At 46.6% G+C, this 12,223-nt stretch overlaps 1 protein-coding gene across 1 annotated transcript in view; it reads left to right on the top strand.

Moving 5' to 3' along the window:
• The window catches only part of MAP2K5 (mitogen-activated protein kinase kinase 5), a 1,242,853-nt gene that overhangs the window by 90,442 nt on the left and 1,140,188 nt on the right, over nucleotides 1-12,223 (top strand). Inside the window, exon 3 of the mRNA XM_069222863.1 lies at nucleotides 3,462-3,529. Within this exon, the coding sequence (XP_069078964.1) occupies nucleotides 3,462-3,529 (68 nt within the window). The remainder of the gene's footprint in view (nucleotides 1-3,461; nucleotides 3,530-12,223) is intronic.

The raw sequence follows: 12,223 nt of genomic DNA, 5'->3' as shown, positions 1-12,223 counted from the left end.
AGCTAAACACAGAGGGCCAGGATCAACCTGTTGCTTTTATAAGCAGGAGGTTGACCCCTAGAGAAAAACGTTGGTCTGCCATAGAGAGGGAGGCATTTTCTGTGGTCTGGGCCTTGAAAAAGTTGAGACCATACCTCTTTGGGACTCACTTTATTGTTCAAACAGACCACAAACCGCTATTATGGCTTAAACAAATGAAAGGTGAAAACCCTAAATTGTTGAGGTGGTCCATCTCCCTACAGGGAATGGACTATACAGTGGAACATGGACCTGGGAGTTCCCACTCCAATGCAGATGGACTCTCCAGAAATTTCCACTTAGACAATGAAGACTCATCTGGGCAAGGTTAGCCTTATTGTCCCTCATTTGGGGGGGTTGTGTAGGAAAGTACCATCTTTCTTGGCATGTTACCCCCAATTTTACATGTATTTCAGTATGTTTTTGCCTGTCTCACTGGGATCCTGCTAGCTAGGACCCCAGTGCTCATAGTTTGTGGCCTAAATGTGTATGCCTGTGCAGTGCCTAACTGTGTCACTGAGGCTCTGCTAATCAGAACCTCAGTGCTCATGCTCTCTCCGCCTTTAAATTTGTTACAATAGGCTAGTGACTACATTAACCAATTTCAGTAGGCATACTGGACCCCCCCTTATAAGTCCCTAGTATATGGTACCTAGGTACCCAGGGCATTGGGGTTCCAGGAGATCCATATGGGCTGCAGCATTTCTTTTGCCACCCATAGGGAGCTCAGACAAACCCTTACACAGGACTGCCATTGCGGCCTGAGTGAAATAACGCACACGTTATTTCACAGCCATTTTCACTGCACTTCAGTAACTTATAAGTCACCTATATGTCTAACCCTCACTTGCTGAAGGTTAGGTGCAACGTTACTAAGTGTGAGGGCACCCTTGCACTAGCAGAGATGCCCCCACATAGTTCAGGGCCATTTCCCCGGATTTTGTGAGTGCGGATACACCATTACCCACGCGCACTACATATAGGTCAATACCTATATATAGCTTCACAATGGTAACTACGAATATGGCCATGTAACATGTCTAAGATCATGGAATTGCCCCCCATTCCAAATCTGGTATTGGGGAGCCAATTCCATGCATCCTGGGGGCTCCACTATTGACCCCCAGTACTGCCAAACCAGCTCTCTGGGGTTTCTCTGCAGCTACAGTTGCTGCCACCCCACAGACCAGGTTCTGCCCTCCTGGGGTCTGGGAAGCCCAGTCCCAGAAAGGCAGAACAAATCATTTCCTCTGAGAGTAGGGTGTTACACTCTCTCTCTTTGGAAATAGGTGTTAAAGGCTGGGGAGGGGTAGCCTCTCCCAGCCTCTGGAAATGCTTTGAAGGGCACAGATGGTGCCCTCCTTGCACAAGCCAGTCTACACCGGCGCAAAACTGGACAAAGGAAAGGGGAGTGACCACTCCCCTGTCCATCACCACCCCAGGGGTGGTGCCCAGACCTCCTCCAGTGTGTCTCAGACCTCTGCCATCTTGTTTTCAGAGGTGTGGGGGCACTCTGGAGGCCTCTGAGTGGCCAGTGCCAGCAGGTGACATCAGAAACCCCTCCTGATAGGTGCATACCTTACTAGGTGGCCAATCCTCCTCTGAGGGCTATTTATGGTCTCTCCAGTGGGGTTTTCCTCAGATTACGACTTGCAAGAATTCATCAGGGTTCCTCTGCACATCTCTCTTCGACTTCTGCCAAGAATCGACCGCTGACTGCTCCAGGACGCCTGAAAAACTGCAACAGAGTAGCCAGAAGACTACCAGCGACATTGTAGTGCCTAATCCTGCCTGCTTTTTTTACTGTTTCCTGGTGGCGCATGCTCTGGGGGCTGCCTGCCTTCACCCTGCACTGGAAGCCACGAAGAAATCTCCTGTGGGTCGACGGAATCTTCCCCCTGCTCCAGCAGGCACCAAACTTCAGCTTCACCGGGACTCTGGGTCCCCTCTCATCCTGACGAGCGTGGCCCCTGGAACACAGGTGGTGGACCCAAGTGACCCAGACTGTCCAGTGGTCCAACTGTCCGAATTTGGAGGAGGTGTAAGTCCTTGCCTCCCCTCCCCAGACAGTAATCCTGTTCAGCGTGTGATCTGCAGCTACAAAGGCTTCTGTGCACATTTCCAAGAAATCCTGTATGCACAGCCGAGCCCAGGTCCCCAGCACTCCGTCCTGCGATGTTCAGTTCCCTGAGTTGATCTCCGGTGTCGTGGGACCTCTCTTAGCAGCGTTGAGACGACCGCCGTGTTCAGTCTTCTTGAACCCGCGTTCAAGGACTTCTGCGGGTGCTTCCTTCCTGTCTGTGGGCTCTCTATGTTGCTGAGGGCCCCCTCTGTCTCCTCTCCCAAGTGGCGACATCCTGGTCGTTCCTGGGCCCGGGTTGCACCCTTTTCCTCCAACCGCGACTCTTGCAGGCAGCAAGGCTTGTTTGCAGTATTTTGCCAAGGAAACAACTCTGCATCCTCCAGCACGCTGTAGGACATCTTCTGCACGAAGAAGAACTTCCTACCTCCTTTCGTTGCAAAACCTGCAGCTTCTTCCAACCGGAGACAGCCATTTTGCACCTTCATCCAGGGTTTGGTAGGCACCTGTCCCCCTTGAACACTTTAGCGACTCTTGGACTTGGTCCCCTTCCTTTGCAGGTTTTCAGGTCCAGGAATCCGTCTTCAGTGCTTTGCAGTCTGTTGTGGTCCTTGCAAAATCCTTTATCACTACTTTAGTGTGTTTTGGGGGAAATTGTAGTACTTTACTCCTACGTCTTGGGGTGGGGTCTCCTTTACACCCTTATTGTTTTCTCACACTCCCAGCATCCCTCTACACACTACACTTGCCTAGGGGTGCATTTGTGGTTCGCATTCCACTTTCTTAGTATATGGTTTGCGTTGTCCCTAGGCCTATTGCATCCTATTGTGTTTTACAGTGTTTGCACTACTTTCTGACTGTTTTACTTACCTGATTTGGTTAGTTGTGTATATTTTGTGTATGTTACTTACCTCCTAAGGGAGTATATCCTCTGGGATATTTTTGGCACATTGTCACTAAAATAAAGTACCTTTATTTTTGGTAACTATGAGTATTGTCTGTCTTATGATATAGTACCTATATGATATAAGTGGTATTGCATGAGCTTTGCATGTCTCCTAGTTCAGCCTTGGCTGCCCTGCTATAGCTATTAGCCTAAACAGCTAGAACACTACTACACTCTACTAATAAGGGATAACTGGACCTGGCATAAGGTGTAAGTACAATTGGTACCCACTACAAGCCAGGCCAGCCTCCTACACAGATGTATGGCTTTAGTGGTTGAAGTTCCTTTCAGTTTCTCTAGTGCCTCTGGGAGATGGAGGGTGTGTGGGGTGGGGGGTGTCGTGGGTGGGGGGTGGGGGGTGGAGGCGTAAAGTTCATATAAAGATGACATTGATGACAGAAAAACTTATTTTTCCAGACGAGGATGAGGATGGAGATCGCATTACTGTCCGGAGCGATGACGAGCTGAAGGCCATGCTGTCATATGTACGTACGTAAATGGACCCGATTCTCATATGTTAACATGTAACTTGAGTATGCTTCTGCAAGGCTTTCACGCCAGATCCACATAAATTGAAGAATATGCCCAGATGTTTGCCACAAACACGCTGTGTCTATGGACATATTTCACATCAATAGTGAAGCCCAAAAAGGCTGTGCTCTTTTATGATTTGCCATTATATCTAGGGAGACGTGACCTAATAATTCTGGGTGACCTAATAGTTCTGGGTGGCCTGATAGTTTTTACAAGGGACCAAGACTGATTTGAATATAGGAGCGCTCTTCCTGTATTGGTGCAGCCAATCAAAGAAACAGTGAAATGTTAATTGCAGGAAATGTGGGAATTTCCTGTAACTAAAAAGCATTGATTAGTCCATGCACGTTTTATTGTATATTGAAGAAACCAGGTCCCTTTCAGAGAGAAAGCACACCTTCTCACTTCCAAGGCCATGGGTTAACACTGTCTTATCATGCTGGTTCGGATCTTGTAAGCATGGACTTCCTCTCTGAATGCACTACCCTCTCCTAAACCCCCTCACCACGTGACAGTGATTTCCTTCCTTAGCCCTGTTGCTTGGATAGAAGTACTGTATCTCAAGTGTCCGTGTCCACATCCTGCTAGAACTTTGACTCCAGCTCCCTAGAAGGGCCTGACATTTCTCTGGAGGCTTTTTATCTTTGCATAGAAAAAAAGTGACAAACCTGTATATAGTGAAATCTCTTTTTAGGTGAGGAAAATATCTGTGTGTTCTCATCCAGTATTCAGTCTGTTCAGTTGTGTATGCTTTAACTTATGCTTTGTAGTCTTCCTGGCACCCATAGGAGAACTGTGGAATTTTTGCATTGAGGAATACGTTTGGGTAACGCCATAGTGCTGCAATAGCTCTCGAGGAAACCCTTGTATAATATTTGGCAAGCGCTTGATCTCAGAAAAGGTTAGCTCTGACGACAGAAGAGGTGATGTTCCACTGTTTGACATCTAGCTATTTTGTAATTTTGTCTTGGGTAGACCTCTCTATCGAAAGGGATCCAAAAGTATGATATTTCTTTATTTGTCCACACTTCTAAGTGTTTTCTATGTATCTGTTCAGCTCCACCTAAAAACATGAGGCATCTGCTTAGTTTAAATGCGGTAAAAAGTTTGGGACATATCCATGGAATTTATGGGCCCGGCTAAACTGAAATGTATTTGACTATTGCCTTCAAAATGTCACGGAGCAAACGTTATTGTAGACTTTGAATTATGTTGAAGCAATTGTCAGTAGGAGGAGCATAAGTTGCACACTTACTATTAAACTGGTTCAATAAAAAGTTGTGTTTGTGTGATGGGTCAACAGGTTTTCTGTATTGCAAACTCATACCGGGATTTTGTTTGTACAAAATTTAAAAGAAAATGCCCTTGCTGTGCAGGTAGTCTCTTACCGTAGGTGAGGGGGTTTCGTCAGGGGTAAACTTTATTGTTTCTCCCTGTTTAGGCCAGCAATGCCTATCATCGTGTCCTTGACAGGAAAAATTTGCATCAGAAGGGATGTCCTAAATAGTATGATCCTGCTGACGCCTTTAGCGGATGAACACAAGGTGTTTCTGACCAAAGAGCCTGCGGATGGCCCCCCTTTGCAAACTCAGTGATTATCCTACCCTTAATAATGGGAGTAAAGAGAAAGTGGGCGGTTGGGAATCTTTAGATTTTTGGAAGATTCACAGTTACCAACCCACTTTAAATGAGGCCGTTAGTCTTGCTATTGCAACTTTCGTTGAATTATTGTAGGAAGCTGGCTCTGTGTATATACTATATCAAAATGAGATATAGTGTGCACATAGTCCACATGTTCCTCAGAGGCTTAACAGAGGCTAAAGTATGCTCCCTTTTGTGGGAGTGTGGTCGAGCAGTTCGGCTTATCAGAGGGTAGTGCAAAGCATTTGTTGTACACACACAGGCAATAAATGAAGCACCCACTCAATGACCAATTCCAAGCCAATCGTTTTCATATAGCAAAAATATATTGTTACTTTATTTGTAGAACAACAGCATTCAAGTTACAGGTAAGTATCTTTGCAAGTAAGTATCCAACATATATATCAATACCACTTTGTTTCAATTTGGCAAGTTATATATTTTTTTTAATAAATAGCAATAATCTGTTCTAAAAGTTGACACATTCCAGTTTTCAGGAACAGTTCGGGGGGTAAGAAAAGTTAGCACAGTTTAAAGGTAAGTACAAGACTACAGTTCCAGTCTCCAGGGGTTAGGATGTCCTCAGTTTGGGGTTCAAGTTAACCCCCCAAAATGTAATTATTAGTATTATTTTTTAAACTTACCTGATCCGCCGCCACTCCTCTTTCTCCTCTTGCTGCAGGCACAGGCTCCCAATCCTGATGCTGCTCAGGTGTTAAAGAGGGGAGGTGTGAAGCACCTGCATTCAGTGCAGGTTTTGTTTCTGGCCACAGAGAGCACATAGGCTCTCACCCCATGTGGTTAGAAACTTCTCTGGAAGTAGCAGGCTGGCACAGACTGGTAAGTCCTGCACTAGAAGTTTGGCTAAAATACAGGGGGCATCTCTAAGATGCCCTCCGGGTGCATTTTTCAATTAATCCAACACTGGCATCACTGTGGATTTATTGTGCTGAGAAGTTTGATATCAAACTTCCCAGACTTCAGTGAGGCCATTATGGTGCTGTGGAGTTCAAAATGACAAACCCCCAGCCCATATACAGTTTTGCCACACTGTACTTACAGTGTCTAAGAATGGACCTACACACTGTAGGGGCATATTGCTCATGCAACTGTGCCCTCACCTGTGGTATAGTGCACCCTGCCTTATGGCTGTAGGGCCTGCTAGAGGGGGTGACTTACCTATGTCACAGGCGTGGTTTGTGGGCATGGCACCCTGAGAGGGGTACCATGTCGACTTTGTCTCTTTCTCCCCACCAGCACACACAAGCTGTAATGGCAGTGTGCATGTGCTTGGTGAGGGGTCCCCCAGAGAGGCATAAAACAAGCTGCAGCTTAACGGTCTGTCAGGGGTATGCCAATTGTGAGAGCAATGGTATAGTTTTTGGGAAAGAACACTGGTGCTGGGGCCTGTTTAGCAGTATCCCAGCACACTGTCAAGTCAGCATCAATATCAGGCAAAAAAGTGTAGGGGTATCCATGCTAAAGAGGGCACTTAACTACAATTAGCTTTTGTCTTTCAATTTTATAACTCCAAAATCTGTTTCAGGAAACACTCAAACCAAACCTAGATACCGACACGTTATGATTGTACATTCAATATTAGTTCTGAGGATAAACAAGGTGGCACCTGTGACACTGCGCTTTGTGGACAGATGCTCCACCTGTGCAGAGGTTCACTGCCCACACACACAGAAGGAGGTTGACCGAGCTTCTTGTCCCTGAGAATTATGCTGGCCTTACTCCTGTCTGCCGTAGGGAAAAGCCAGGTAAGGGAATAGAAGGTGCAGGACTGGGCTTAAGAGAGATGCCAGTCCGGTAGACACAGCTCCACACACAGCATAGTGATGTCCACATCCCGGCTTGGCCACAAGCTCGCATGCTAGAACCATTGGTCCCCCATAATGCCTACATTGGCTAAAGCCTGCCCAGTAGCTCGGCAAACACACCAGGCCGTGATAGGCTGTTTTGTTCGGGTGCCTCATCTCGTCAGAACTCGCACATTGGTTGACTAGACAGGGGCACAGGATCAAAGTCACCCATTGCTGAATCAAAATGCGCCAAATTCAGTTTAATTTCTGGACACTCAAGAACCCAGCTTGATATCGTGTATATGGGAGATTTTTTGGGGTAAAGTCAATAAAAGTGGGGGTACCATTGAGTTTCGCCTAGGGATGTTATATGGGATATAGTTGGGCAGATTGGTGTGGACCCAAATATGTATGTGATGCAGAGCAGTGTCCCAGCGACATGTGCATGGGCAATGCACATGGAGCTCAGTATGGGTAAGCCAGGGAGCAAGGCATTGGCTTAGCTTGGACTATTGAAGGGCGGAGGGAGAAGAGGAAAGGGTAAGCCCCTATAGGTGGTACCTGAATGGATCCTTGGAGCAGTTATGAATGGAATGTGCCTTATTTGAGCCAGTGGTTTATGATGTTTGGCATAGGCAAGTAATTGTAAACACCAGCCCTTATGATGATAGACTGCCACAAGCTGGCACTGTTTGTCTAATTTAGAGAGACAATAAAAGTTATATATTAATTCAATATTCACTTGAAATCGCTAATATCTGCCGCCCAAGTCATTCTGAAGCTGTGGGTGGTCTGCAGTAGCCTGATTTATCACAGTTGTGTTTTGTTGGTACTGTCGTTGGCAGCGCTGGTAGTGGCCTCCTGACGAGGGCCCTGGCACTTACTATTTTTTTTTCTTCAAATTAAGCACTGCTTGGGAGGTAGGAGCAGAATAGGTTCAGCAAAATTCAGTCAGGTCGGGCGTAGGGGACTTTCAATAGTGTGTCCAGGTGGGTTCATAGAAGTGAGAATGTGGCAGACATTGGCACAGGTATGCGTGTGGTGCCTCTTTAAGGGCAGTGTGCATGGGTGGTTCCATAGACGTGGAGATGGAATAGGCCAGGGGGATGTGAAGTGAGGCTTCTGTACAGGGACACAGAGCCTTCCATCCATCCCGCAGGAGAACATCTATCATTAGCTGCAGAAAGCAGCGTGAGCAGGAGTTAAAAATAATCTCCTACCGCAGGGAGGTGAAACCGAGGAGGATGGGGGATGTTTGACATTTCCAGAAAGATGCCACATTTACTGATCACATCCTGAACATTAGCACTAATACATCTTAATGACTAGTGCGGTATGTATGGTGCGAGCGAAATGGCCTATCAATTTTCCAAGGTTTTTTTATGCAGTACTTAAAGTAACGGCTCATTGCAAAGGGACCCCCTTGGGCTCAAAATAGAAGAAAACAGCAAAGGAGGAGGAACAAACGGTATATGTGTTTCTGCGTTTGGAAAGCTGCAGCCGAGAGGCAGTATCTGCAGTGCAGAGTGAATGGTAGACCTCGTACAGCATTGCCACTGACTCCCACACTGCGGGCAGTGTAAGTTACAAAGGTACAGAAAATTCACCTATACTGTAAGAAAGGCTTCTTTAGAGCTTGGCGGTTCAGGGTACCGCTAGCCCAGTGTGTCTTCGTGTTGGTCTTGTTCACTACTACACAAGAGGTTTGACGGTAGTGCTGTGTAGGCTACTGTGGCCAGCTGGTAATGCTGTGTGCCATTCTTGTAGCTAAGTGGTAGTCCCGTGGGGTGACACCTTGTGGCCCAATGAGCCTGCTTTACACTGCTGATGACAGGACTCGCTGCAAGTGTTGTGTGCTGCTGGCTGTGTGGTACTGTTGTGTACTGGGATTCGGTGTGCTCTTGTAGGTGCCTCTGATGCTCCATGCTACACCTTTGTAGTGCATACTTGCTGGTACAGCAGTTTACTAGTAGCAATGTTGGTGGCACACATTACATTATACATTGTAATTAGAGCTTGCTAGCACTGCGCTATGTCTCTGTTTCATGCAGTGATTCATAAGTACTTTATTAGTGTCCTAATTCCTGGGATCGGAGGTGTGATCTTATAGCTCGCAACTGAGTAGATTACTCCAAACCTTGGGTAGAGGTTTTAGCATGCCTGTTACTATAACCATAACTAGTTTACATATTTACACGATGGAGTTGAAGGACATATATAACCAGAATAACCCCATACATCGTTTAGTTTGGTGTTGCGATGTCTTGCTGGCATTGGTCCACATAGAAACATTCACGATAAAGTGAGCTTTGCTCTGCTGCACCCCCTTGAGAAAGGCATCTGTGTAATACTGCACCATCACTTCAGGTTTACGTTGTCTTACCTACAAGTATGCAACGTAGACTTATACAGACAAAACACTGCGACTGTTCATTCAAGAACCTTCTTGCTCGAGAACCATATAGGCCCTGCGTTGTACATCGACTGTCTCTGCAAATACTTTTCCATGCTGTGCACTGTCTAGTTTGTTCCTTCTCATAGGCCTTAAGGGTTGGTTCCCAAGACTGTCTCTGTCAAAACAACACTTGCTCAGTCACCTTCATGCTTATAGTGTGTGGAGCTCCACAGTTGGCAACGTGATCGCTTGTTTGATATGTCTCTGCTTCTACTGATTCAATAGTACATCTGATCCAAAGAACCTTGGCTTCCCGTACTAGGCACAGCTCAGCCTTGCTTGTTGCTTCGCTACAGAATCATGGCATGTCTTCCTACTGATGCAGGTAAGCTTTCAGCACCTTGCTAGTGCCTAGTCACCACTTGTGCTCACTCATTCTTAGCTATCCCTAACTACTCCTAGGTGCTAGCCCTTCTTTTATAAGTGTACGCAAACACTACACTACAGTACAGGGTTTTGATTTATGGCCGAGCTAGCATGCAGTGGCATTGCTTTCTGTCTTGACCATCATACAGGTTTGTAGCTTCTGTCACGATTGCAAGGATCAGCACGGTTTGCTGTCTGGGTCCGAAGAGTCTGCATCTTGGTTTGGTTGTCTTTTTTTGTTTCTGGTATGAGTTAGATAGCAATCCCACTATCTGCTGTTTGCCAGGAGGTAATAGTGCAGCCTTGTGCCTGGGTCAGCAGGTGGTTCTTTTGCTTCCTTTCTGGTCCACCCAGCAGGTGCAACGTGCTGTCTCGGTCATAATGTGGGGGGGGTTTAATTTCAGATCTTATGTTGTTTCCGGTTTTGATCAGCAGGTGGCAGTGTTGCAGTGTTTTTGTCAGCAACTGACTTGTTCGCTTCCTTTTGGGGCTAGCATATGGGGGACTGCTTCCTGTCTGGGTAACCGGATAACAGTGCAGCTTCTTATATTGTTAAGCAGTTGGTGGTGCTGCGCCCTGTAGAGTTTTGCTTCAAGACTTTTTTCTCAGGTGGTGTTACAAGTCTGCAAATGGCAGTGTTGCTTCCGCCCTGGGACAGCCTGTTTGTTAGCTGCAACTTCCAGTTTGGCTCGGGGTTCTAATTTGTGTTGAGGTCAGTAGGGGTGGTATTTCTTTCTGTCAGTGCTAGCAGGTGCCAGTACTGCTTCTTGTTCGGGTCGGCATTTGATGAATATTTTTATGGATTGGATCCCATGGCATCAAAGGGTGTGGTGTTTTTTTTTTTTTATCTGGTTTGCCACCTGACAGTGCTATTAGGAGTATGAGTTGTGTGAAGACTTTGCTTCCATTCCAATAAGTGGTGCTTCCTGTCGGACTCGGCCAGTGGAAGGGGAGTGGGGCGATTCTTAGTCCTCTTGGGCTCAGCACGCGGAGGTCTTGGTCAGCAGTCGCCGCTGCTTCTTCCGGTTTGTTGGCATACCGCGCGAGTGGCCGTATTCTTCCTGCTGTGCCCGTGGTAGCGCTACTTCCTGTTTGGGTTAGCAGACGGCGTTTCTTTTTCCGGGCTAGGCCGGTGGGTGAGGGCTGTGCCTCATGTTTGCCTCATGTCCGTTTGTTGCGGATCTGTTGTAGATCGGTTGCTGTTTCTTTTTAATTGTCTGTGGATCCATTTGGGGATTGAGAGTAGGGGTGGTATAAGGGGCTTCGGGGTACAGCTCTTAATAGGAAACATGATGATTAACAGGAGTTTCGTGCGGTTGGAGAGAGGGAGCACTGAGGCCTGGAGCTCAGTCGAGGCGTTTAGTGCTTATGATATTCATATTCAGGTGTATTAGTGGAAGCTTGTGTCATTATTTCCAGTCCACTGGGGCAGTGCAGTTCGCCGTAATCATGCTAAGTAAATACCAATTATAAAGATTTAATGGAAATTAGTGGCAGCAAGATGGTCGCGCCTGGCGTTTTCTAATGTTCTCCTCGGAGGGCAGCTTGTCATGGCAGATTACGAGGTAGGGCTGAAGCCGGGCCGTTGCTGCTGTGCCGCTCAGGCGGTTGCATGGGGCTTGGCGTCTGCATGAGCTAGAAATGAGACTGCTGCAGTTCGCAGGAATCGCGCCATAATTTTCTTAGCTGCTGGTCACACCCCCAGTCACCCCTATTTTTTTTTTTACACCCGCACTTTGCTTGCAGAAATGTGGAGGGCACTGATTTAAAATGCAAAACTACAAGTTGCAGAATGCAAAACTTTTTTAGATATAAAGCTACGACGTTTTGGAAGTGCCCCAATGCGTGTGACGGCTAGGAGAGTGAGGGATAGCGTGAGTGTAACGGTTGAGCATTTGAGGCAGGCCCGGCTCTAGATTGTTTTTTTGTTTGGGAGGGCCGTAGAGAAGCATGGGTGGGCCATGAAGATGAATGGGCACTGGTCAAAAAAACCCAAAGTATTTATGAGCTGATATTTTAGGTATTGGCATCTGTCCGCTTTTGACATTTTTAACACGATAATCAGCACTCAAGGAGCTATATACTTCGATTTCTCTGATGTGCTTTGGCTTTGGGGAAGGTTAGAGAAGCTGCTTGCCAGATCTTTAAGATGCAGCAGAACTTTGAGTGCAGCATACTCCTCCTGGACATGGGCAGCAGGAGAAATGTTTCTGTTGCCACACGGGACTAGATTATAGCTTTTCACGTTTTAAAAAAACTTTGCCTGCTTTTAACTTTGCAAAGTATTGAAGTTTAAAAATATGATGCAATAAACCGAGAACCTTTAATTCATTTTTCAGGATACCTGTGCTGGTGATTTGTGCATTGTAGTAGCA

This window comes from Pleurodeles waltl, chromosome 3_1, assembly GCF_031143425.1.
Source record: "Pleurodeles waltl isolate 20211129_DDA chromosome 3_1, aPleWal1.hap1.20221129, whole genome shotgun sequence".
NCBI classification, from domain to species: domain Eukaryota; kingdom Metazoa; phylum Chordata; class Amphibia; order Caudata; family Salamandridae; genus Pleurodeles; species Pleurodeles waltl.
Note: the sequence above shows the minus strand (reverse complement) of the source record. Positions and strands in the feature narration are given on the sequence as shown.